This window comes from Pararge aegeria, chromosome 7 (assembly GCF_905163445.1).
Source record: "Pararge aegeria chromosome 7, ilParAegt1.1, whole genome shotgun sequence".
Classification (NCBI taxonomy): Eukaryota; Metazoa; Arthropoda; class Insecta; order Lepidoptera; family Nymphalidae; genus Pararge; species Pararge aegeria.
Window position 1 is genome coordinate 11,083,592 of NC_053186.1, and position 26,761 is coordinate 11,110,352.

Genomic DNA, 26,761 nt, shown 5'->3' on the forward strand with positions numbered 1-26,761 from the left:
AAGACTAACAGAAAATACCTGAAATTTCAATAGTTAGCCCACTTACAAAAATAATGTTGATGCTAGTTGCTATATATGTGGTCAAAGATGGTTATATTTGTGGTCGCCATTTAGATAAAAATCATAACAAATGGATATAGGCAAGTGTATGTTTACTAAAATATTAAAATAAATGGGAACCCTATATTGAATTTAAAAAGAAATGTAGGTGTATCTTTATTTACCTCAATCCTATCATCTCATTGCATCTCTCATCTAAAAGATTAACGGTAAAAATAAGAGCAAAGTGTGGGCAATTATAAATTAAAGAGCAAACTTTAATTTTTTTTAATTTTTATTTTTAAAACCACCCAATGATATTGCACCCGCCGCACAGAACCAGTGCAATACCAGAGCGTGCGCCACCACGTTGTATTAACGATAAGATTTCTGGTATCTGGCACGGGCACCTGGACCGCCGAACTTCTTGGGCTCGCAGCGCCTGGGATCAGCTACCATCAAACTCCTGTCGTATTGGACGAGGATATCTTTGATTTCCTTCTTGGACGCTTCGTCTACATCTGTAAAAGCAACGCATATGGTTAGGCTTAATTTATTTTAGTACCTTTTGTGACATACATTCCATATAAAATAGTCCTTATGTTTACATCACAAATTAATGCATCCCTACACCAGTAGGACCAGTAACAGAGGAACTTAGATAGATTAGGACTCTGTTGGTTACTTGAAGGCCAATTATTTCAAAATTAATTTTAATGGAGTATTTCCAGTCAGAACTTAATATGTTCAGCTGTATATTAAAATGCAAAGCTTGCAGGACTTTAAAGAATTTAACAACTCCATATTATTTTCTATACAACAAATTCTGTTTGTAAAATTGAATAGAACCAATTAAGAATCAATTACTATAGCTGCCCCAACGTATTCTCCGTAAATGTGGGGTCTTGATGAGTGTAGGTACACCTTATTGGTCTGAGAACTAGTCCAAAATGTCATTTTATGTAAAAACTAAGTTAGGATAAAATTCGTACACATCATGGTTGATTCTGAGTATAAAAAAACGAGCTGTCAGTTTAAATTAGAACTTGTCCACTTTGTTTTATAGCTTAGTATATAATAACTTCCCCAGCATAAAGGAGAATATAAATCTTTAGTGACAGAAAGTGACACAGTAAGAAATGTCATTTTACTTTAACATTATTGTTCTGATACTTGGAAAGGACTATGATTGCATACAAATCTTATTCCAAGGTTTAGAGATTGAAACACTTATAAAAAAACCAAGAACACCATAATTCTTTAAGAGACAGGTGCTTAATGTTTTGCTGTATAGGCAAAATGCCAATTCACCTGCAACTAATTTTTTAGAACCCTAAAATATGTGAGCTATTAGGAGAGAAAATTATTTAAGAGCAAGGCTGTACAATTAAGATTTGGACCAACTCTAATTATTTGATCTTATTTGAAAGTAGCCTCCAGTTATTGTCTCAAACAAACGTTCCCAACATACTTATAACATCACTGTAGACACCCAAGGCGAGATATAATTCATCAGGTAATGGTTTTGGTTTAGTATCATAGAAAACACTATGATTTGACAAGAATACTGGGACTGTGACTCACGCAGTATGTCGTAAGTATGTTTTAGGTCTATAGTATAAAAAAGTTTTGTAGTGTACACTTCAAACAAGCAAGGTATCAAGAACTCATGCCGTTTGGTAAATGTCACATAATAATCTACCTTCCCTGAAATGACTGACTTACACATGGTATAAAGCCAGCTTTGGAAAGAAGGTTAAAAATAATTAAATGAACTGTTTTTTATATACATAATAACAACAATATATATAATTTTGTGCTTGTCAATTTTTATGGCTGCTTAGCTTTACAAGTTTTTAGCTTGACTTTATAAAATTGTATTGGTAACTGGCTGGAGAGCAAGGCTGGCTGCTTACAATCTACCTTGTCATTGAGGAATTCATCAAATGTATAGTAACCTCGCTGCGTTTTTGCACATTTTTTAAATGTATGCATTGGTAGGTCAAGAATTTTTTTAAGAATCATGTTGTAAAAGCGTATACTAAACCCCACAAAGGAGTTCTGCACCTTTTGCAGACAATATGCAGATATCACTAATTTATGTCAGTTTCTGGTAAGTCGATTGTTAATTTCATTTCTTTTCAGTTAAAGAAATAGCTATGATAATTTTTTACTTAGATTTAAAAAAATGCATTGTAACACTCACACTTTACCATTAATTACAAACTATTACCCCTTAAAAAAAGTCATGGAGACAATGGATTTATACAAACTTGAGTATAGAACTAAAGAAAAATAAAAAAGCTTACATTTTTGATAAAAGGCAATAAGTGCCTTCGAGATAGCTTGTCTGATAGCATACACTTGTGCTACGTGACCACCTCCCTTGACTGTCACTCTGATGTCAACACCAGAGAACTTCTCCTGAAAACATAAAAAGGACACCATAAAGACAGGTCTGTCTTAACCTACGATTTTATAACATTTGTTTTAGTTATATTCAGAATTATTGCTAACATCACATCCTTAGGATGCTCAGGTTCGGAATAAGTTTTACTCATCATGTTAATAAAAACTCTTTATAAATTAAGTAGGGTCATCAACAGATTATAATATTCATTGCTTCAATCCTAGACATCATTCATTCAAAACTAAAGCCCTGATCCATTCAACTCATTATCATAACTGACATTGAGTTACAAAAAAGAAAGAACATAGTTATATAATTTATGTCAATTTCATGCAATAAAAATGACAATGAAAAAACAGAGCCCAGATTATATGAAATGGAAATCTGTTTTAGGCTAAAAACACAAATATAAATAAATTTAAAAAGGTGTATTTATTAGCATTATCTATTATTAAAAACAATCAGTACTGTCATTTTCATTTATTCTTCATTAGCTAGTTAAAAAGTAATAACACAGTTAGCTTCTTCTTAAGCAAACATTTACAATAATAAATTCACTACTGAATTAATAAAATAAATCTATCATAAAGATATAGTTAAGTAGTACAGGCAGGCACTAAATTTTCTATTAGTAAGTGCAAAGTCTAATGAGTGGGATAGGTACATAGACAATAAAACATGCTACAAATGGTAACAAAGAACAACTGAGCAAACTAAAAATGTGTTAGTCAACAATCAACATGCAGGGTTATTAATTTTTGTATAAATAAAGCAACTTTTTACCATATTACAACAGAATTTATGTGTAGTATGCCTACTATTCATTGTTAAAATGAAGCAAATATTAAGACGCAGACGCATTGCACCTGTATCTATCACTGTCCCCGTTTTAAGCATGAGCAAGATTAATTTTTTCCCTGCATATGCTACTGGCGGAAATGTCAAAATGTTATCTTCTCCTACAGCTTTTATACACACATAGGTGGCAATATCCAAATAATAATAAATTCTGTGCTTTAGCAAGTGGACTTGTTAATTTTATCTGTTATCAGGGGATGTTGGACTGGACAGTACAGTTGCTATAATTTTGTCTCCTGCTAGCCTTGACGGTAAAAGATTAGCCTTATTCCCAATATTGCAATGTGCATTTCACCAACATCTTTCTCTATATAATTAATTATTGCTGCATCTAAGAGGTTAAACTGATCAAAATTTCAAATGTTTTTTTTTAAATTCATAATTTGGTTAATAGAAATCAAACATATTGCTTCATCCTCTCAAATTTAAGGTCAATGACCCAGGTATATTAGGCAAAATGATGAACAGATGTGAGATTAGAGAGTTATATACTTTACATCAGACAAATTAATATAGCCAATAATGAAACATGACAAAAATGTCATATTATATTATATATTGTGTACACCTAGTGTTATTTACTAAAGAATGTATTATACATAGTCCATAAATCTTTTATGATATACTACTTTTCAGAAATACTAAGTGTAAAATACTACCTTGCCCAACAACAGGATGGGTTCCTGTAATTTGTACTGCAGCAGACGGGGCTCCACTAAGTCCAGAGGGCGGCCATTCACTCTGAGAACACCATGACCACGCTTGCAGTATGCCACTGCGGTTGCTGTTTTCTGACATAAAAAGAAATTATCAAAATTATAATCAAATCTGATCAATATTTGCCTGTAAATATAGCCAAATTTAGGATTGGCATAACAAGAAGGAAGGAATGCATGCACTCTACTTTTTACCATTATAACTAGGAGATAATAAAAAACAAATAATCTTATTTTTATGACATCCTATACTAGTGAAATGAAGATTATCAATAACAATCTTACTAACACAAGCGAGCGTGGTACCGACAGAGTTGCGAACTTCGAGCACGTAGTTCGGAAAACCTGGTAGTATTATATTTATGTACTGCCGGTGTTCGAAGGTGATTTGTATTTAAATACGAGTTAGCCATAACTGCTAGGTATCTTGCCTGGTATAAGTTGGTAGAGAGCTCACTTACTATTGATGACAAGATAGCTTGGAAGCAAGCCGCTCCTCATTCATCTCACAAGATAGAAAAATGATTGTTAAATTGTAAACCGACACTGCAGTTTCTTGCAGGCTTCTTTCGGAAGAATCTGCCTTCCCAACCGGTGGTAAAGACTAACAGAAAATACCTGAAATTTCAATAGTTAGCCCACTTACAAAAATAATGTTGATGCTAGTTGCTATATATGTGGTCAAAGATGGTTATATTTGTGGTCGCCATTTAGATAAAAATCATAACAAATGGATATAGGCAAGTGTATGTTTACTAAAATATTAAAATAAATGGGAACCCTATATTGAATTTAAAAAGAAATGTAGGTGTATCTTTATTTACCTCAATCCTATCATCTCATTGCATCTCTCATCTAAAAGATTAACGGTAAAAATAAGAGCAAAGTGTGGGCAATTATAAATTAAAGAGCAAACTTTAATTTTTTTTAATTTTTATTTTTAAAACCACCCAATGATATTGCACCCGCCGCACAGAACCAGTGCAATACCAGAGCGTGCGCCACCACGTTGTATTAACGATAAGATTTCTGGTATCTGGCACGGGCACCTGGACCGCCGAACTTCTTGGGCTCGCAGCGCCTGGGATCAGCTACCATCAAACTCCTGTCGTATTGGACGAGGATATCTTTGATTTCCTTCTTGGACGCTTCGTCTACATCTGTAAAAGCAACGCATATGGTTAGGCTTAATTTATTTTAGTACCTTTTGTGACATACATTCCATATAAAATAGTCCTTATGTTTACATCACAAATTAATGCATCCCTACACCAGTAGGACCAGTAACAGAGGAACTTAGATAGATTAGGACTCTGTTGGTTACTTGAAGGCCAATTATTTCAAAATTAATTTTAATGGAGTATTTCCAGTCAGAACTTAATATGTTCAGCTGTATATTAAAATGCAAAGCTTGCAGGACTTTAAAGAATTTAACAACTCCATATTATTTTCTATACAACAAATTCTGTTTGTAAAATTGAATAGAACCAATTAAGAATCAATTACTATAGCTGCCCCAACGTATTCTCCGTAAATGTGGGGTCTTGATGAGTGTAGGTACACCTTATTGGTCTGAGAACTAGTCCAAAATGTCATTTTATGTAAAAACTAAGTTAGGATAAAATTCGTACACATCATGGTTGATTCTGAGTATAAAAAAACGAGCTGTCAGTTTAAATTAGAACTTGTCCACTTTGTTTTATAGCTTAGTATATAATAACTTCCCCAGCATAAAGGAGAATATAAATCTTTAGTGACAGAAAGTGACACAGTAAGAAATGTCATTTTACTTTAACATTATTGTTCTGATACTTGGAAAGGACTATGATTGCATACAAATCTTATTCCAAGGTTTAGAGATTGAAACACTTATAAAAAAACCAAGAACACCATAATTCTTTAAGAGACAGGTGCTTAATGTTTTGCTGTATAGGCAAAATGCCAATTCACCTGCAACTAATTTTTTAGAACCCTAAAATATGTGAGCTATTAGGAGAGAAAATTATTTAAGAGCAAGGCTGTACAATTAAGATTTGGACCAACTCTAATTATTTGATCTTATTTGAAAGTAGCCTCCAGTTATTGTCTCAAACAAACGTTCCCAACATACTTATAACATCACTGTAGACACCCAAGGCGAGATATAATTCATCAGGTAATGGTTTTGGTTTAGTATCATAGAAAACACTATGATTTGACAAGAATACTGGGACTGTGACTCACGCAGTATGTCGTAAGTATGTTTTAGGTCTATAGTATAAAAAAGTTTTGTAGTGTACACTTCAAACAAGCAAGGTATCAAGAACTCATGCCGTTTGGTAAATGTCACATAATAATCTACCTTCCCTGAAATGACTGACTTACACATGGTATAAAGCCAGCTTTGGAAAGAAGGTTAAAAATAATTAAATGAACTGTTTTTTATATACATAATAACAACAATATATATAATTTTGTGCTTGTCAATTTTTATGGCTGCTTAGCTTTACAAGTTTTTAGCTTGACTTTATAAAATTGTATTGGTAACTGGCTGGAGAGCAAGGCTGGCTGCTTACAATCTACCTTGTCATTGAGGAATTCATCAAATGTATAGTAACCTCGCTGCGTTTTTGCACATTTTTTAAATGTATGCATTGGTAGGTCAAGAATTTTTTTAAGAATCATGTTGTAAAAGCGTATACTAAACCCCACAAAGGAGTTCTGCACCTTTTGCAGACAATATGCAGATATCACTAATTTATGTCAGTTTCTGGTAAGTCGATTGTTAATTTCATTTCTTTTCAGTTAAAGAAATAGCTATGATAATTTTTTACTTAGATTTAAAAAAATGCATTGTAACACTCACACTTTACCATTAATTACAAACTATTACCCCTTAAAAAAAGTCATGGAGACAATGGATTTATACAAACTTGAGTATAGAACTAAAGAAAAATAAAAAAGCTTACATTTTTGATAAAAGGCAATAAGTGCCTTCGAGATAGCTTGTCTGATAGCATACACTTGTGCTACGTGACCACCTCCCTTGACTGTCACTCTGATGTCAACACCAGAGAACTTCTCCTGAAAACATAAAAAGGACACCATAAAGACAGGTCTGTCTTAACCTACGATTTTATAACATTTGTTTTAGTTATATTCAGAATTATTGCTAACATCACATCCTTAGGATGCTCAGGTTCGGAATAAGTTTTACTCATCATGTTAATAAAAACTCTTTATAAATTAAGTAGGGTCATCAACAGATTATAATATTCATTGCTTCAATCCTAGACATCATTCATTCAAAACTAAAGCCCTGATCCATTCAACTCATTATCATAACTGACATTGAGTTACAAAAAAGAAAGAACATAGTTATATAATTTATGTCAATTTCATGCAATAAAAATGACAATGAAAAAACAGAGCCCAGATTATATGAAATGGAAATCTGTTTTAGGCTAAAAACACAAATATAAATAAATTTAAAAAGGTGTATTTATTAGCATTATCTATTATTAAAAACAATCAGTACTGTCATTTTCATTTATTCTTCATTAGCTAGTTAAAAAGTAATAACACAGTTAGCTTCTTCTTAAGCAAACATTTACAATAATAAATTCACTACTGAATTAATAAAATAAATCTATCATAAAGATATAGTTAAGTAGTACAGGCAGGCACTAAATTTTCTATTAGTAAGTGCAAAGTCTAATGAGTGGGATAGGTACATAGACAATAAAACATGCTACAAATGGTAACAAAGAACAACTGAGCAAACTAAAAATGTGTTAGTCAACAATCAACATGCAGGGTTATTAATTTTTGTATAAATAAAGCAACTTTTTACCATATTACAACAGAATTTATGTGTAGTATGCCTACTATTCATTGTTAAAATGAAGCAAATATTAAGACGCAGACGCATTGCACCTGTATCTATCACTGTCCCCGTTTTAAGCATGAGCAAGATTAATTTTTTCCCTGCATATGCTACTGGCGGAAATGTCAAAATGTTATCTTCTCCTACAGCTTTTATACACACATAGGTGGCAATATCCAAATAATAATAAATTCTGTGCTTTAGCAAGTGGACTTGTTAATTTTATCTGTTATCAGGGGATGTTGGACTGGACAGTACAGTTGCTATAATTTTGTCTCCTGCTAGCCTTGACGGTAAAAGATTAGCCTTATTCCCAATATTGCAATGTGCATTTCACCAACATCTTTCTCTATATAATTAATTATTGCTGCATCTAAGAGGTTAAACTGATCAAAATTTCAAATGTTTTTTTTTAAATTCATAATTTGGTTAATAGAAATCAAACATATTGCTTCATCCTCTCAAATTTAAGGTCAATGACCCAGGTATATTAGGCAAAATGATGAACAGATGTGAGATTAGAGAGTTATATACTTTACATCAGACAAATTAATATAGCCAATAATGAAACATGACAAAAATGTCATATTATATTATATATTGTGTACACCTAGTGTTATTTACTAAAGAATGTATTATACATAGTCCATAAATCTTTTATGATATACTACTTTTCAGAAATACTAAGTGTAAAATACTACCTTGCCCAACAACAGGATGGGTTCCTGTAATTTGTACTGCAGCAGACGGGGCTCCACTAAGTCCAGAGGGCGGCCATTCACTCTGAGAACACCATGACCACGCTTGCAGTATGCCACTGCGGTTGCTGTTTTCTGACATAAAAAGAAATTATCAAAATTATAATCAAATCTGATCAATATTTGCCTGTAAATATAGCCAAATTTAGGATTGGCATAACAAGAAGGAAGGAATGCATGCACTCTACTTTTTACCATTATAACTAGGAGATAATAAAAAACAAATAATCTTATTTTTATGACATCCTATACTAGTGAAATGAAGATTATCAATAACAATCTTACTAACACAAGCCTTAAAACCATCGTCTCACCAGCACTGCTGGGCCCAGACAAGTTTGGATAGCGTAGACATTTGAATACAATATAATCAAACTGTAATTCCTACATAAGTTTACAGGTTATGTTTCAGTATTCGCGGCGGTAAATTATAATGATTGAGGTTATTTATAGTTTTAATTTGTTGTTATAACTATAGATTTATTTCGACCGATTTAGAAAACTTTAACAAAGTTTTTGCTGGTACAGCAGCTTGTTTTTTTTCGACCGTTCATCTGTTATAGGTTACAACGGCCAAGGTAGACAAGAAATTCAGTATAAATATGAAGATAACCGACCCACGCAACTGTATCGGGTTTATTTAAAGAAGTGTTATTATTATAAATTCAATTCAACATGTATTTCAATATTTAGATCGAGAAAGGTATTTATTATGCAGAGAAACTTGAAATATCATGCGATTACTAACCAAACACGTGGAAGCGACTTCAAGACACTTACCTTGCGGCCGAAAACCTGGACGGCCTGAATTGGTTCACGTCTCGCCTGAAAGCACCAAGAGTATATGTAATTTATGAAAATTGGTATAAATTATTTTGTTAGAACCACAAATAGTCGCTATAAATTCGAGCACGCACCTCTTGCACGGCAGCCATTTTGACAGAAAAAGAATGATATTAACCACAGACAAGCAATCATAAAAGTTGAATGAACGAATGGTTGATGAAATTTAAAAAAAAAGAACTTATTTATGGAGTTTTTATTTTTATTTTATAATTTGTGACAATTTCTAAATATTAATAACAGACATGACAATTGCATATAATTTTTCATCTTTTAAGATTTCCTGACCCTGATTTTTATTCCTTTAAAATTATGAGTGTATTTATATTGCTAGCGCCATCTTATGGATAGTAGTAGCAATCCATCAGCGTTTTAATAAGGCGACATCTTTCATACAGTAGCAACATTTTTTAATATTTCAGACTGTATGAATTTCGATAGATGTCAGCACTAGTATATATTAGTCTTATCACTGGACACTGTGGATGACTCAATTCATGCCGCATACCGCCGGCCGCGCATTGTTTTGTATTCGTGGAACGTAATCGCAGGAGTCGAGTTGTGCGTTATGCGCACCGGTAGTGCTCGTGCCTATACAATGCAAAAACGTGATTCCCGCGCGAGTGTTTTAAGGATTTGAGCAAAACAGTGTGAATTAAAATTACTGAGAGAAAATTGTGGTTTATTGTTTACTATAATGAACTTTAGTGACACTTAAGTATTACTTATAGTTTTGAATAAACTGGATTTGTCTTGTGACAACTACAAAATCAAATTGAAGGTAAGTTTAAAATTATTTATAAATAATTAGGTATACCTACACTAACCTAGTATTTTGTTATGTAATTTCAAAAATAATGACGTTTTATTATTTATGAAATCTTTGGATAGGTACCTACTTAATTCGTACAAAAATTACCACGCGATTGAATAAAAATGGAATGTTTATGTAGCTAACTATCTAGGTATACGTATAGCACACATTTATGTGTTTAGTTATTATATATTATTTGCTAACCTGTTCCTCAGTTGTTATAATAACTATTAGTCTTCATGTCATTACCTATCTAAGTATCTAAGTTAGATAATCTAACATACAATTCTTAAACAGTAAAATTGAAAAAAAAATACTTGCATAGGTACCTACGGTAGGTTTATAGGTAACTAACATTGGAAGTTGGTACTTACACACTTTGGCAGTGAATAATTATATTTTAGGTATCCAGTTATTACAAAATATTATTAGGTCTAAAATAAGCCTCACTTAATTAAGTAGATTATCTTAGTTAAAAGAATAAAGACTCATGTAGGTAAATTCCTACGTATCTGTTTGTTAAGTATTTTATCCTTACAATAATTGATTTTATCATCTTTTTAAATAAAAAGTTTTGTTAACTCCTAACTAGGTACTTTGAACTTTTTGTAGGTACATTTAACGTGTGAATTAAATAATACCTCCTTAGGAGTGACGCGTCATAAAAACCTAAATGTGATTCATGAAGGAATGTTGTCCGTCGACGGTCTGTACATACATCCACTAAGTTTAACGAATTAATATTATTAAATTAACCAAGATTGTTTGGTTAGTTAGGTAGGTTATACCTAACTTATAACACATAGAAAATGCATAATTTTCCAATGTCTACCTAGGATGTTCAACCACTAATTCACGAGGTTCGGATTCCCATGTCAGGCCAATAATTGCTAGATATTTTTACAATGTATTTCACTAGGCCCTTTTACCAAGACAAAAAAACTAACATTTACCTACCTATATACCTATGTAGGTTGTGTCAAGAATTGTCTACGCTATTTTCTAAGGCTACTTAGAACATTGAAAGAATTAGTTATTTTAATTAGGAAGGTAGGTTAGGTAGGTATACGTTAGTTGAACAGCCTCGGTGGTCTAGTGATTAAAAATGTCTGTTATGGATTGAGGTCTCGTGTTCGTTTGAAAGGTTCGTTATGTGTCTGTATGTTACATCTTTTATAATAAGAAAGGGTTGTAAAGAGTCATAATTATATGAAAAATAACCTAGGTCGTATGTATAGGGTACTACCCAGTTAAAACACCTGCTAACACTAACTAGAGCTACTGGTTAGCGTGTTCGACGGATATAGACTCAGAGGCCCAGAGCTCGATTACCTGATCAGCCCCAAAATTGTAATTTAGTTACATAACCTGCTTACTTTTGTATTACTAGGTACTTTTATTATTAAAAAAGGTTTAAACATCTTGTATATGGCCTGAAACGTAATTAAATTTATATATTCCTATAAGTACTTTTTTTTGTCTGCGTATAAGTCGACCACAAAAGGTAGACGTATGCCGTCGCGGCCTTTTTTTAGAACTTTTAAAGGGGAATAACTTTGTCATACACACATGATTATATCGAAATTTTAACCGTTTACGTGGCGCGCGCATAGGAATTTCTCAAAAAGAAAAAAAACCGCGATTTGGAAACATTCTTCATTGTAGCTATGCTATTTTTGGTTCTAGCGTCATAATATAATATAGCCTACAGCCTTCCTCTATAAATGGGCTATCCAATACTGAAAGAATTTATCAAATGGGACCAGTAGTTCCTGAGATCATCGCGTTCAAGTAAACAAACAAACAAACACTTCAGTTTGATAAAAGTGTATAAGATTATTATATTGTACAATGTACATGCATTCTGTTTTGAGCCTACACCGTAAATGTTTTTTGCATAGACCACGGTTGACTGGTAGAGAATGCTCAGCACTAAATCCGAAGGTACGATGTACATTTTTTTTATTGTAAAATAAAGCTTAAAACAAAATACAGAGACTGGCAGACACAAATCTTAACTTTAATAGCTCCTTGTTTGTCTACGGAACTCTAAAAAGGTTGTATCGTCACCTACTTTTTAATGAAGCCAATGGCGTGGAAGGTTTATCGAACGCACCGTTTGCTGACCAACTAGATAGTGTACTGGATAGGGCTTCCTGTGTATTAATAAGGCCGGCTAATCCATTTAGGACTAAACTAGGCCTCGCGTGCCTATTGTACTTGTATTGATTACTTAGCTTACTGTCTCATTGGTAACATTACAGATGATCGCCGTCGGTAGGGTCAATAAGTAGTAGTTATGTTAAGGGGGTTTTATCATGAAATCTTGACTGATTGGAGGCTTTAGTTGTCCCCTATCAGCAAAGACGTGCCACCAAGCGTTTAAGCGTTCCGGTACGATAACGCGTATATATGCTGATTAGGGATCAGATACCTATAATATAACTTTACAACCCTACGCGGCTAGCATAGGTGGGGGATAAAAATTATATCCCAAGATTAATCCTCTGACGAGGTATACAATACAAAACGGCAACAGAGAATAGGAATATAAAATATTTACCTCGTTTATTATTACAGCATTCATCATCACATCAACTCAATACCGGCCAACTAAAGAGCACGGGTCTCCTTCCAAAATGATAAGGGGTTAAGGCCGTGGTCCACCACGCTGGCCAAGTGCGGATTGAGGGACTCCACACACCTTTGAGAACATTATGTAGGAATCTCAGGCATGCATGTTCCTCACGATGTTTTCCTTCACCGTTGAAGCAAAAGATATTTTAATTACTTTAAACGCACATAAATCATAAAAGCTAAAGGTAGGCGTACTGGGATTAAAACTCGGCCCCCCGAAAGCGAAGTCGAGCTCCTACCCAATGTGCTATTACCGCTTTAGACTTTATTGCAGTATTATTAGGATATTATTGCCACACGGTACGCCTTTGCTCGTAGAGTGGAGAAAACTGTGAAAGAAGACAGTAACTTTCCTTTTCCCATAACAAGTCTCCTGCCAATGCTATGCTTATCCGTGCTGTTCTCACAGAATTTGTTGGTCCACAGAATTTAGAACAATTATGTGTTCTTAACTCTGTGGCTGGGGCAATAGGGGACAGGAGAAGTTAACCCCTGTTTAACAGTATGAACATATTTTTCCCGTCCATAGCATGGAGGGAAATAAAAGAGCATAAACTGACCCGCCTATTCTATCTAGCCATGGGAGGTTAAAGTTAGAGTCAATTATGACACGTACATACTAAAATTGTACAGATCCACCAATCTGCGATCTTAGACTGTATCATAGAGTTAAAGAAATCGGCGTTGTTACCAGCGTGCACATTAAGCCACCGATCTCCGTTATCAAAAGAATATTATCACTTAAAATTTGTAACTAGGTAATTGTTTATAATAAAAAGCCTACTATTGAATGCCGCTGCATGGAGGGTCTAAGCATTTTGTCCTAAATACCATGTCATTTTTTTTTTTCTTTTTTTATATTATACGGTAAATATAATTTAGATAAGACGAAAGTTTTTGACCAAACGTTTAACCCAGTTTTTAACGATAACGCTACCTGCCAATCAATAGATATGACAAAGTGTGTTGTGTACACAGATTTGTCAACCTTCACTTGTAATTTGAGAAATAATAAAATTGGAAGTCCCAACAAATATTAATATTACTTAGGTACTATTTACCTACTTACTACCTAGAAAACTACACTGTAATTCTGCCTAGCTATGTCATTTTGCTTCCAGTTTCCAATAATAACGAGTAAAATACGTAGGTCAGAAACTCCAGTATTCAGATTCATATTCAGATTTGGAGAAAAATATTGTGATTTCAAGAACGTTACTTGAAATAATTACATAATCGATAAACATACTACGACAATACACACATCAACATCTAGCCCCAAAGTAAGCGTAGCTTGTGGTATAGGAACTAAGATGAATGATGAATAATTTTTTGAATAATATACATAAATACTTATAATGAACAGATTTGTGGGAATCGAACCCACAGCCTTGGACACAGTAAAAAGTAAGTAGAGTTGCTACCCACTGCGCTCATCGGCCGACGAAGAAGTAACCAGATTAAAAAACTGTTTACTATACAGTAATGGCCAAATAAGATTCGTTATTCGATCTCATTCCCTACAGACATTTCCCTTGAATTGATGACATTCTCTTGAGTCCAAAAAATGCCGGTGAAATCTGTTATTTTTCGGAGATCGGTTAAAAATGACCAAAATACCCAAGTTCATTGGCTGAGAGAAAACGCAGGGCGCGGCCCAAAGAATAAAAGTAATCATCCATGGTACCCACTTGGGGTACTAAAATGTATATCTAACATACGTAAGGTACTTATGCCTTCACTTTAGTAAGTATGTATCAGAAATGCGTTCAGAAAACGTCGTGATGTCGTCAAAATCTTTTTTTCGACTTTCGAACAGATGCAAGGAGATGACAGAAGCATCAATCTTTGAGCAGTGCGTGTAGCCAGTGATGACAGATATATATTGACTTAATTATTTACTGGGTCCATCTAGGAATAATAATATTGTCCGGGACGGTTGGCTTTTTATAACTCTTACAGAGCCTATCCTTAAGTTTTTCATAACTCGTACTGGAGATTTTCTACATTTTGTATAAGCTGCACACCCTGTGCATAATACCCTCTATGCTCGTCACTGCCACCAGCTAGGTCCGTCAATTATTCCTATATACTAAAAATAATTGTTTTATTGGTATGGATAGACGTATGATGCGACGAGTATTGGAGTTTCGTAATATTCAAATGGGATTGCAGCATTTTAACGTGTCGATGCTTCGGCACATCGTTCCCACTTATCTAGGTAACTGGTTATACAGCTTACAGCTTTATTACTGGTTGTGTAACTAATGATCCGTATGGAACATGTGAAACGAAATCAAAAGTTGTCGTTGCATGCAAATTAGTGAATAATTTAGCTTCTTGTCTTAAACTAGCGGTTGCTGACGACTTCGTCCCGTACAACTTGTGTTAGGTAAAGTGACATACAATTATCGATACTGCGACCCACCGTGTAGCATCGCCTTAGGGTCATCAATCATCGAAACAACAATTTAAGGAGAGCACTGTCGCCTGTAATACAGGTTTTTACCTAAATCAGGGACAGTAGATTTTAAATGGCACCATTACATACATTTATTACATACACACCAATATAATTTGTGAGGCACGCATTTGTTTGTATAAATATTATAATAACTACTTTACATTTTAAAAACTGTATGTACCTACATTCTTGTGAATAAATTATTATTATTATTATTAAATAGCATTCATACTAATATCATACATACAAAAGTGTGTTGGTTTGTCCTTTACGCTCTAACTACGCAGCCAATAGACTTGACATTTTGGCACAGAGTTAGTTGAAAAGACGGAAACAGTTTCAACGGAATTCTTAAAAAACCTACCTAAACGCGGGCGAATAATACAGGCAACGGCCAATATTATAATATTTCTCAAGTACTGTTTTGTGCTGTATGTCTCCAGCGTCTTGTTGCGAGTCATTGATGTTATCACATAGTTGGGTAACCAATACTGAGCTTTCCAGTGCAAGGTCGCTACTGTTGCTGACCCCAACGTGCGTAGGTCCTCTGTGCTACGTGCCTCTCCCATTCAGCTTCGCAACTAGTTCAGCTATTTCAGTAACTCTGTTTCTTCCACAAATGTCCTCATTTATGATTTGATTACGCAGAACTCCTAGCTCTCTCCATCCTCTGCGTGACTGAGCCGGTAACTCTCTAGTTCTTACACGAATATCCACATCTCTCTTCACCCTACGCCGAGCTTTGTTATGAGGTCCATATTTGGCGAAAGTTTCTTTTATCACGGGCAACACAAAATGTTCAAACATTAATGTTCCGGTCATTAAGCCATCAAGCACTGTTCCAAGACTGCTCATCAGGAACAGGGATTTTGACGATATCACGAAGTTTCATAACGCATTTCTGATTTGATTACGTAAAGATAATCCAAGCACGGTGTTCCGCTTGTATATAATAAACAATAATTAGTGTAAATCCATGTTACAATGATCTAAAATCCGGGGTGTGAGGAAAACCGCATAAACTAACATTTAAACAATAGCTGACGTTTTTCCCCGTTAGTAATTAATGTTTCTACCTATAATGTGGAACACTTAAATACTTTAAACAAACTAAAGTTCTATTTTGTACTTGGCTGCAAAGTCGGGCATTTCGGCTAGGCTCGAGGCCAAGGCTATTCTTGTTGCAACTCCAAGATGGATATTTTGGAGTTGTTTTAAGTTTAAGCTGAATTAGTCCATTCTTCTCCCAAATTGAACCGGAACTCAATCTACCTAAAACACACAGCTCTCACCGCTGCACCAGTAAGATCGACAAGCCACGAAACGAACCCAAGCCCCTCAAAATCTGCAATAGAACATCCAAACCACTGGACCAACGATGGGATGGTCTTATGGCAGTATCGAAACTGGTTCTAACATGGGGTTCTTATGTACCTACGTAACACCGTCTGATTGTGATTCAGGATCTGAGAAGCATCTGCATACAATCGACGTTCCATGTCAACAATGCCCTCACCGGGACAATCTTATAAGATGAGATGATTATGATAATTTATTTATTCAAATTTTAAATTGAGAATTTAAGTTTTGGCTTATGGGTGCGCCTTAGTCACCTAGGGCCTTATTAATAAACATCGCATAACGTTGAAATAGTTATGCAGTGTTTTCAAGCTCTAACATTTGAAATCTACTGTCAGTTGAAGTGTGACAAAATGCTGCATAACGTCGGAATTTATTTACTCAGTGTTTTATCACTTTCTGACGTTTAAAATGTGCGGTCAGTTGAAGTCGGACAAAAAATTAAATAACTATTACGAAGTTATTTCACGTTTATTTATAAGGCCTCTAGGGTTTTATTATAAACATAGCAAACCGTCGAAATAGGCAGTGTTTTTAATGTGTCACAGCACTGCATAACTATTCCGACGTTATGCTACGTTTATAAATAAGGCCTCTAGAGCAAGAAGACGCGTTTTAACAGTTTTAAAACTAAAATATTTACGTTGCTAAAAATAAGTTTAAAAAATGTGTTAAAACACATTTATTACAGCGAAGTTATTATACAATTGATGAATTTCTTAATGACAAGGTTACTTGGAAGCATCCGGCTCCGCTTTCATCTCTCACAAGTTAGAAAAATGATTTTAAAATGTAAAATTGGAAAAGAGCAACTACTGAGTTTCTTGCCGGCTTCTTCTCGGTAGAATCTGCCTTCCAAACCGGTGGTAGAGTCACTACACACAGACAGACTTTACGTTTCAAAAGTGCTTATTATTATTAGGCCTACTTGAAATAAATGAATTACGAATTATTATGAATAGACTTTCTGATTAAAAATTAAATTACTTATATTTCAGCATATACATGAACGAGTAAGCGACATACATTTGTCCTACACTACGTTCTTCTTTAATACAACAGTGGACTGTTAAAGGCTTTTGATGATTTTGCCTTGCAAAGAACATGTCCTACAAATTACCGCCCTGTGCCATCAACCTAAGGGTAGTGGCGTGCACTTCATACATGCACAAAAGCACTGCATACCCTAAAATTTATATATATCTCATATAGCACGAGGATTTTTGTCGTTTTATGCAATTTTCCTGCTGTATGCATAACTTGGTAAGAAACAAAGTGCACGCCACTGCATGAGGGGTAGACAATAAGCCTAATGTACCTGTAAATTGTAATTACACCGGGCACTTGCATCCACGCCCTTTAGACACAACAAACAGCATTGTAACAATGCTGCTTAGCGGCAGAAATAAGCATGATGGTACTTTCCAGGACGGGCTCTCTCACAAAAAGCTCTACTAGTGGTTCCCTGCGACTGCGTTCACATACAACTTCTGATTACGTAATTTATTCGTGTTATTTCTTCGTTTTTGAAAAAGCGCGATGATGAATACGTTAATTATTTATTTTATTTTTTACGACAATACACATCTTCATCTAGCCCAAAGTAAGCTTAGCTTTTGTCATGGGTACTAAGAAGACTGATGAATATTTTTATGAATAATATACATAAATACAATCTGTATACAACACCCAGACACTGAAAAACGTTCATGTTCATCACACAAACATTTTCCAGTTGTGGGAATCGAACCCAGAGCCTTGGAATCAGAAAGCACTGCGCCAGTCGGCCGTCAAAATATAAATATAGAAGACGTGGGTAAATATTAAGAAAACATTTCTCGGGAATTGGGCGGGCTATGGGCAAGACAGATTGTTCAAGCGATCTTTCAAACTGCTCAGCTTTATTGCCAAATGAAATGAGCACGTAGTATTTACCACGGGCATCAAGTGACAGAAAACAATAAACAACGTAGCCGACACATTTGTTCTTCAAATTCATCAACACCGGACGAGATAAAATCGTATGGAGCGACCACCCCGTTAGGTGCGATTACATCTATATCACATTACAAAGTACAGAGTATGTTGGTAGCCCTTAGAACGAATTTTGTACGCTAGCAAAAATAGAGTTCTTTTCGTTCGAAAATTGAGGCATCTAAAATTATAAAGGCAAACAATGGCTTTTATTTTTTTAATTGAATTATTTCGTACATCAGCTCCTTCAATTTCCTTGTATGATATTAATAAACGGAAAAGTGGAAGACCGAAGGAGCTCTTACCGCAGAAGAATATCATGGGTTACCTTACGCCGATGGTTTGATATCACAATGATTTTTATCCAATGCTTGCTTCAGCTTTATAGCTGTATAACTTCTTGGCGCCCTGGTGTAGGGATGAAAGTTATACTACTGATATTTATATTATTTCTACTTTTTAATTTTCGGCAATTCCATTGGCATTGCAATCTTACAATGCTAGCAGCTAGTAACATATTAAATCCACCTGTCCACCAATCCGCACTGGGCTAGCGTGGTGGACTACGGCCTTAACCCCTTCTCACTGTAGGAGGAGACCCGTGCCCTCTAGTGGGTAACGGGTTAATAGGAAAAACATATTATTAAATCAATAATACCAGCGGTTCCCCTGTTGTAAGATAAGTAATATGGATTTTATGAAGTTTAGCAAAACGTTAACATTATGTTAATTTTAGACTGGCATTGTAAGTTTTTGTTACTCGTTTAGCACCGACGTTTGTGCGGAAAGGACACTCGTACTAAGTGTATGTTTTAGCAAAAATGGTACTGAAGCATAAGCAAGAAGCATAGCGAAATTCTATCCACGCCCTTACTTGGTTCTGCAGTAATACAACATGACTTTCTTAGGATTAACACGTGTCTTGAATGACCACCTTGAAAAGTCTAATGAACTCATATACACGTCTGTGAAATGAAGTGCAAAGGTAGTGGAGTTCTGGAGAGATCTACTCCAGGTTTCCACATCCAGCGTTACACGTGTGGCAGTCCAAAGCAACTATATTAAGCTATACGTATACTATAATCACAGGCTATATATAGCTTATGATTTCGAAATAACTGCCCCTAATAAACCTCATTTACAGCCCAGTTGGGAGCGGTGTTAGCCCAGTGGGGAGCGGTAATAGCCCAGGGGGTAGGACTTCGACTTCACTTTCAGGGGTGGGGAGAGTTTTTTTTTTTTTTTTGTAATATCTTTTTTAACGGTGAAGGAAAACATCGTGAGGAAACCTGCATATTTGCGAGTTCTCCAAAATGTTCTCAAAAGTCCGTGAATTTCAACAATCCGCTCTGTTTTCCGAAGCACGACAGTGGATAGCGCCAATTGCCTTGCCCCTGACTACAATTTCTTGAGTAAAACCCCCATTTTGAACCTAGTCCATATTTTTAAACATATTGTGCACCGTAAAGTGGACCAACGAGATAGTTACGTACAAAGCAAGTTACTCATCAACTCATCCTATTAAAGTCCCAGTGCTGGGCACAGGCCTCGTCTCTCATAGGCGAGACGGTTTTAGAGCATAGACCCACCACGCTGCTTCAACGGTTGGTGTGCTTTAACGACTATTACCACAATTAAGTGATAATCGCTGAGACTGACGGACTTACCAGAGGGAGGAGGCTGACAATGCCAACTTCCTAAGTCCGGGCTGGTGCTCGAGATTCTTCAATAGATTGCCTTAATAAAAGCCTCTGGAACATGCCAACCACTAAACTAACAAGCAAGTAACTGCTAGATTTAAATAAACAACCATTCAAACTTCTCACTCAAGGTCCACACATGTGAAGAAGTTTCTCGCAACATGAATTTAATTTCACGGGTAACTGGTTTCAATTGGACTTACGTACGGCGTCGTTGGTCCCATGGCATTGAACCTGGTACAAGGTCGGAACATCAGCGTACCTATGCTTATTTAATTGTATTTTTATTGCGGATGTAGAAGGTCTCATTTGAGGTTAACTTTAGATCGTTCAATAAAACCTTATTGAACAAGTTTCGGTTGGATCGTTGTTATTTTGCGTATTTTTATTGCTGTTTCAGAGGTCGACGAATAATGCCTTCACTATCACTTTTAAGTTATTCTATAGAAGCAATAACAGTAACAATGGTTAGGACTACAGCTTCACTTTCGGGGAGCCGAGTTCGAGTCCCCGCACGCCCCCCCCTCTAACTTTTCCACCAATCAGTGTGAAGTCCACCAATCAGTGTAGTCGACTACGTTATAAATCCTTCTCATTGTGGGACATACAGGGCACGAATCTCCTAGTACCCTGTATTGGGCCGGTAAGTTAGATTCTTTTGTCAAGTAGGATAAATAAGATGACCTTCAAACGCCTGAATTGATCTTCGTATTATAATAGCTAATAACCGCATCAAAATCGGTTCAACCGTTAGGGAGCTAGGATGTCACAGACAAACAGTTCATAATATGAACTTAAATCCGTTTGGATTTGCACTTACCATCACGTGAGATCTCATTCAAAACCTTAGTTGATGTGATTTAATTTAATAAATTATAAAAAAAATGTATAAAAGAAACCTGTTTCACATTTAGTATGCCCGATACCTATTGCGGTTTCCTCAGTTTCTATTTAAAATCAATCTGAACTGAATCACCAAAATATTAGGGGGATAAGAGAAAATTCAATTAAAAAAATTTGAAAATCGACCCAAAAAACTGCGACATATCTGTTTACATATAAATACACTTAAATAAGGAAACATCTTTATTAGATTCGGGTGCATCTTTATAAGTTGACATTCAAAACAACGTATGGAAATGACATATACTTGAATAACGTGGTTAGTTGCTTTGCTAACTTACTCACCTGTGAACGTTAACCCTTTTATTGACATTATAAATTTTCACTATGAGACATAAACTACATCATGAGTCTCGAACCGGTCCCATAAGATTTGCAGAATGAATCACACCAGTTCCGTAAGATAAACTTCTCGGAACAAATCCGACATTCACCCGCGCATCGAACGTACTACCTTATGAATGGGAGCCATTCATGACTCATTCACTTTTACGTTTCGTGTAGCACTTTTTAACCTCATTTCGACCCAAAACCCAACGTCACTATTCCAATAACTTTATTTATTTATTCGAATGTAATAACGTGTTAAAACATTTATAACTATTCGAAAAAACAATGCGACTTATAGCTTTCTGATTTAACTATTACAACTGTTGATGATTGTAGTTTCGTGGGCTTCGTAGTACGGGACCCATTTGCAACCCTCGTAGCTTTTGTTATAAGTGAACGAGATGTGTAGTTATCACTATCACCTAAAATTTAGCCGATTATAGAGAACACCATAGTCACCACCCCTCTTCCGGCGGGTGGTCGTACTCCGTACTACTACTAGCATCTGTTATCACCAACCCCTCTGCCCCTGATGATTATAGGCAAACACTTCTGTTGGAAGAGGCCCTTTGTGCAGCATTGGACTTCTATAGGCTATTTATATATACAACACTTAATAGGTCCCAGGATAAGCCATTTTTTGTATCGAGTTTCGTAGATGCCGAATAAAATCAGAAAAAAAACTGAGTTCATGTAGTTGATGTTTCATATTAATGTATTACAATAATAAATATGTTATTTAAGGTAATATAAACTAAAATAACCTACATCCCAAAATAAAATCTAAAACCTATAATACTGTCTGGCAGCATTGACTCCGAATGAAATAAATGACCAAACTTTTTCGTTGGCAAGGTAACTGACAGTTCTAACTACATTATGATCTATACAACCATGACAGTGTCATAATTTTTTTACCTCTTCTAAATTTGATTAAATAAATAATAGTACTATATCGCCCACAACAACAATTTAACCGGATGCCCCACTATAATACAATAGTGACACTATAATACATACTCCATACAAAACTTGGACAATGTGTGACACAAATACTCGTATGATTAACTGTAAACAACGTATCTATGCGCAGTTATACAAATAACAATTTAATTTAATCTGCGAAAATCTAAGTCGTCACGCGTCATTTTTAATAATTAATTGCATTACTTATATTAGTTGGGTCGTATTTAATTAAAACTACACTGGCTTGTAGTTAATAAATGCGTTTCACATTTACTTAGGCATTTTTTGTAAATGTTTATAATGTACGAATAAGGATTACGAATGACTTAATGAAAAATGTAAATACTTAGGTATATGTAAATTAAATATAAATAATCTTAATTATAAAATTTAATTTTAATTTGATATTACTAATCAATCTTTTATAATAGCTTAATTCATATTTACATTATTATTTTGAATAATTACATACTTATTTATGTTTTTGTTTTTTTTTTTAATTATAATGCTGTATACACCTATAATTGATTATTGTAAGGGCAATAGACATAATTTGTAATTCTAATACATATTTTTTTTTATTAATGTATTTAAAATTAATTGCTAAAAGTTGTCCGGAACATTATATAAGAAAACTACAGTGCTAGACCACCAATTCGCCCAGGACGCGTTCTTTTCTCGGGTTTGGGGGCTTTCTGCCATTATATTACAGCCATAGCATTACCTTTCATTTTATGTAACATGGTACCTTGACGTACCTAAAATAAGGTTTATGATTCTGAAACAAAAAGTCAACAATATCAATATGTAAATCATTCGTTAGGAAAAACATTGTTTATTACTACAGCAAATAATGTAGTAATAAACAAATAATGTAGTAGTAAACTGCTCGAGGCAAATAATAATATTAAGGCTCCAGCCAATTTAATATCGAACAACAAACATTAATCGATAAAAAGCTCCTTATTATAACCCTTTCAGCTATCTGATATAATAATTATTTTTTAATTTTTCTAATATATATATAGCAATATATGCAAGTTTAGAACAGTTTGATATCTATTATGCCACAGACGAGAAGTTTACTTTCACATTTAGAAATAATTTATTTGTGAAAATCATATAATAATTACAAAAAAAAAACGGTGTGATCAATCAGTAATAATAACAAAACAAGTAGAAATAGGTAATGCGCTTTTTTGTTATAATAACCACAATCTCTATCTTTTATAGCAGTAAAACTGAAGTGTCACTTTCGTTAATGATATTTTGATCATACGTTAGGTGTTAGAGGTAAGTCATCATCGATTAGTGGCCAGTAAGTACAGGAAACGCCAAACTATTGATTTTCGTGAGAATTCGAAACTACGAACGGTCTTTCCTGTGTTTCTTTAAGAATGAATGTTTTAATTTTATAACGACTTAATAAAAGCCGCTATTATTTAACTAGGTGCGCTGAATATCGTCACCATTCATAATTTCAGGGAATGTTCTATTTCCTACTTTTTTTTTCATTTGAATTTCTTAACTTAGATTTTTTTCTATAGTATGTAGGTACATGCGAACTTAGTTTTGAAATAATATTATCTTGGTATGTACCCGTTGAACTATATTCAAGAAAAGTAACTACATAACTGTTTAGATAATAAATTCTTGTTCCTTTTAGCCAATATTAGAAAAAGGAGTAGTAACAATTCGATTTTATTATTTCATGTATGTGCTGAAATCTAGTATTAAATGTATCATTAAAAAAATATTTGCATCATATGTTCTATTAACAAAATTCCAAGGAATACTTTGCTTTATCTCAATCACAAAACAAAGATTATAGATTTGCTAATTTATGGGGCTTCATTAACGTCTTTCTCATTGTCTATGGTGCCCTCAATACGACAAAGACAATTATTTCTTGTCACCTCGGGAATAAGCGCCACGTATAACCGTTATGTGCCGATGTGTGTTGCATAAGTCATTGCTTTTTTGCTTTCCAAATCTTAAAGAAAAATTACTTAAATAGGTTTTATAACAAAATGCTGTATTACTTTTTGTTAATACTAATGTAATCTAAAAAAAAATATAGTAAATAATGACGCAGTCAAATTTGGCAGCGGAATCGTACTGGAACGCTAAATGACTTAACTGCAGGTCTTTTTCGGTAGGGTAGTAACTAAATATTGCTCAAAGACTTCCACCAGAGAAAAATCTGAAAAATATAAATTCCCGAATTGCCTCCACCAGGGATATACTCGGAACCTCCCACCTGAGATTTACTCAGGCCAGGGGGATAGTCAGAATTCATCTCAAAACCAAACCTCCTTGGGTTTCTATTTTCTATGGTGACGAGCATAAGCAAAACACTATATTTACTCAATAAGGCTAAAATAATGTGAGGGGTAGAGTGATGGTTTACTGATGCCAATATTCATCATCATCATCGTTTTCTTTATTGAAACTGTAAAATCATAGTCGTGCCATATAGACCATACTGTCTATTGTTGCGCATGATGAGTCCAACCGTGCCCCGTGGCGTGCCATCGGTGCGCTACGTGTTCGGAATTCAAACTGATTCATCGGAATTCTAAGATGGACGCCCAGTCGCCTGTCACAGAGACTTTGATTTTATTGTGCCCTCTTTAAACATACTTTAAACAGAGAAATACGTAAATGAGTTCTGCGAAAATACTTGCAGGTGTTTATATTCCGAACAGGGCTCTCTTGCCTTTAGATTGGATTTAATCTGAAGTATCGCTCAATCTTCTTGGATACGGCAATCACACGGCACTCCTCCACTCAAAGAGTCGTGCTAATGTTATAATCAGCTATTGATCTCGGAAAAATAATTTCAGCTGAGTAGTTAAGCCCCCAATTAATTTTCATCCAAGCTTGGCGACTCGTTGAGCTACGAGTATGTAATCTACGAAATTGGTCCCTAAGCGAGTGAAAGAGGAATGAAAGTTATTTTTAAACTTGGAGTATAAAATTTAATACAGAGGTTTACAAATGAAAGTAGTGACTTAGAAGCATACAATTGAGTACATATTTAAAAAAAATCAAATTATTGAACCAAGTTTTCATTTATAAGATCAACCATCACACTGTTGCCCGCTTTCTTTTTGGCGCGTTTTTCGGGTTTATTACGGTATTTTTCAATTCCAAGGATTTCAAAGGATAACAAGGAGCCCCCGTCTTTTTAACTTGTGCCCAAAATCTAGTTGATTAGTTGCTTACTTTGGGTGTGAAAGACGGAATAACACAGAAACAAACACAATTTCGCATTTATAATATAAGTATAGAACTTGTTTTTAATAACATTTGTTTTGTGCTAAATAACATGGCACATATTTATTGCAACAACCATTGCATAATGCCCTTATCGAATGGAATGTTTATGGCTTCATACATGGTACCTATTGAATCATAATGTTGTATCATGGGAGGATACGCTTTACAGACGCGTAATAATAGAATATATAAAGATTTGTTAGTGAAGTATTTATTCACTTACGTAATTCTTATTAATAAATTAGCAAATACAACGATAATAACTATATTTAGCAAAAAATACTATGAAATTTTAGAAAGATACATGATTCTAACATGTATCTTTCTATTTTAAAAGTCTTCCCGTACTTTTTTCTCACTCTTTAAATTAACTCAGGCTTATTCGATCTTTCAAATTAAAATGCATGACAGTGAAAAGAGAAGAAAATTGTGTTGAAAAACAATTTATTCAAAAAATTGATGATGTTATGAACATGATAAGATCAAAAACAAGTGAGATATATGTAATCGTTGATTATAATTCTTGACAACTAAGTTTGATTATATTGCAAGGTGTTCCAAGACCACCTTTGCAACTTGAACGAATGACAATATTTAAGTAGATCTCGGTCTTCTGGTCTCAGACCTTTAGTTTAATTAGATTTAGGTTGATAATAATAAAACTCAATAGGATTTAGTTTTATAATAAAATCTGATCCAAAATATGCTTTCAGGTGGCAAATTGCAATTAGGAGTACTATATTTATCTACAGGGAAGAGTTCGAAAATAATGGCTCTATTTCAATTGTACAATCTGAAGATTTTGGATTAGACTGAATTTTCATTTTGCTTTAGAGTATCGTA

The 26,761-nt window shown here is 34.5% G+C and overlaps 3 protein-coding genes across 3 annotated transcripts in view; 1 reads left to right on the forward strand and 2 right to left on the reverse strand.

Moving 5' to 3' along the window:
- Nucleotides 1-316: 316 nt before the first annotated feature.
- LOC120625027 (40S ribosomal protein S16-like) lies at nt 317-4,861 on the reverse strand. The gene is made up of 4 exons (XM_039891937.1): nt 4,848-4,861; nt 3,967-4,150; nt 2,349-2,463; nt 317-560 (listed from the first exon to the last, which is right to left on the reverse strand). Exons 1-4 carry the CDS (start codon nt 4,859-4,861, stop codon nt 415-417), a joined length of 459 nt encoding a protein of 152 aa, XP_039747871.1. The 3' UTR covers nt 317-414.
- A 78-nt stretch (nt 4,862-4,939) lies between these two features.
- Nucleotides 4,940-9,634, reverse strand: LOC120625335 (40S ribosomal protein S16). Its single transcript, XM_039892370.1, has 5 exons — nt 9,564-9,634; nt 9,427-9,471; nt 8,590-8,721; nt 6,972-7,086; nt 4,940-5,183 (listed from the first exon to the last, which is right to left on the reverse strand). Exons 1-5 carry the CDS (start codon nt 9,579-9,581, stop codon nt 5,038-5,040), a joined length of 456 nt encoding a protein of 151 aa, XP_039748304.1. The 5' UTR covers nt 9,582-9,634; the 3' UTR covers nt 4,940-5,037.
- Nucleotides 9,635-9,995: 361 nt separating this feature from the next.
- LOC120624870 overlaps nt 9,996-26,761 on the forward strand; it is a 45,231-nt gene continuing 28,465 nt past the window's right edge. Inside the window, exon 1 of the mRNA XM_039891618.1 lies at nt 9,996-10,270. The gene's annotated coding sequence lies outside the window, so the exon portion shown is untranslated. The remainder of the gene's footprint in view (nt 10,271-26,761) is intronic.

Coding starts and splice junctions, on each gene's coding strand:
- LOC120625027 (XM_039891937.1), bottom strand. Junction 2,464..3,966: donor CCATCCTGTTGTTGGGCAAG/GTAGTATTTTAC, acceptor TTATGTTTTCAG/GAGAAGTTCTCTGGTGTTGA. Junction 561..2,348: donor TATTGCCTTTTATCAAAAAT/GTAAGCTTTTTT, acceptor TTGCTTTTACAG/ATGTAGACGAAGCGTCCAAG.
- LOC120625335 (XM_039892370.1), bottom strand. Junction 8,722..9,426: donor TCCAGGTTTTCGGCCGCAAG/GTAAGTGTCTTG, acceptor TTTTTATGTCAG/AAAACAGCAACCGCAGTGGC. Junction 7,087..8,589: donor CCATCCTGTTGTTGGGCAAG/GTAGTATTTTAC, acceptor TTATGTTTTCAG/GAGAAGTTCTCTGGTGTTGA.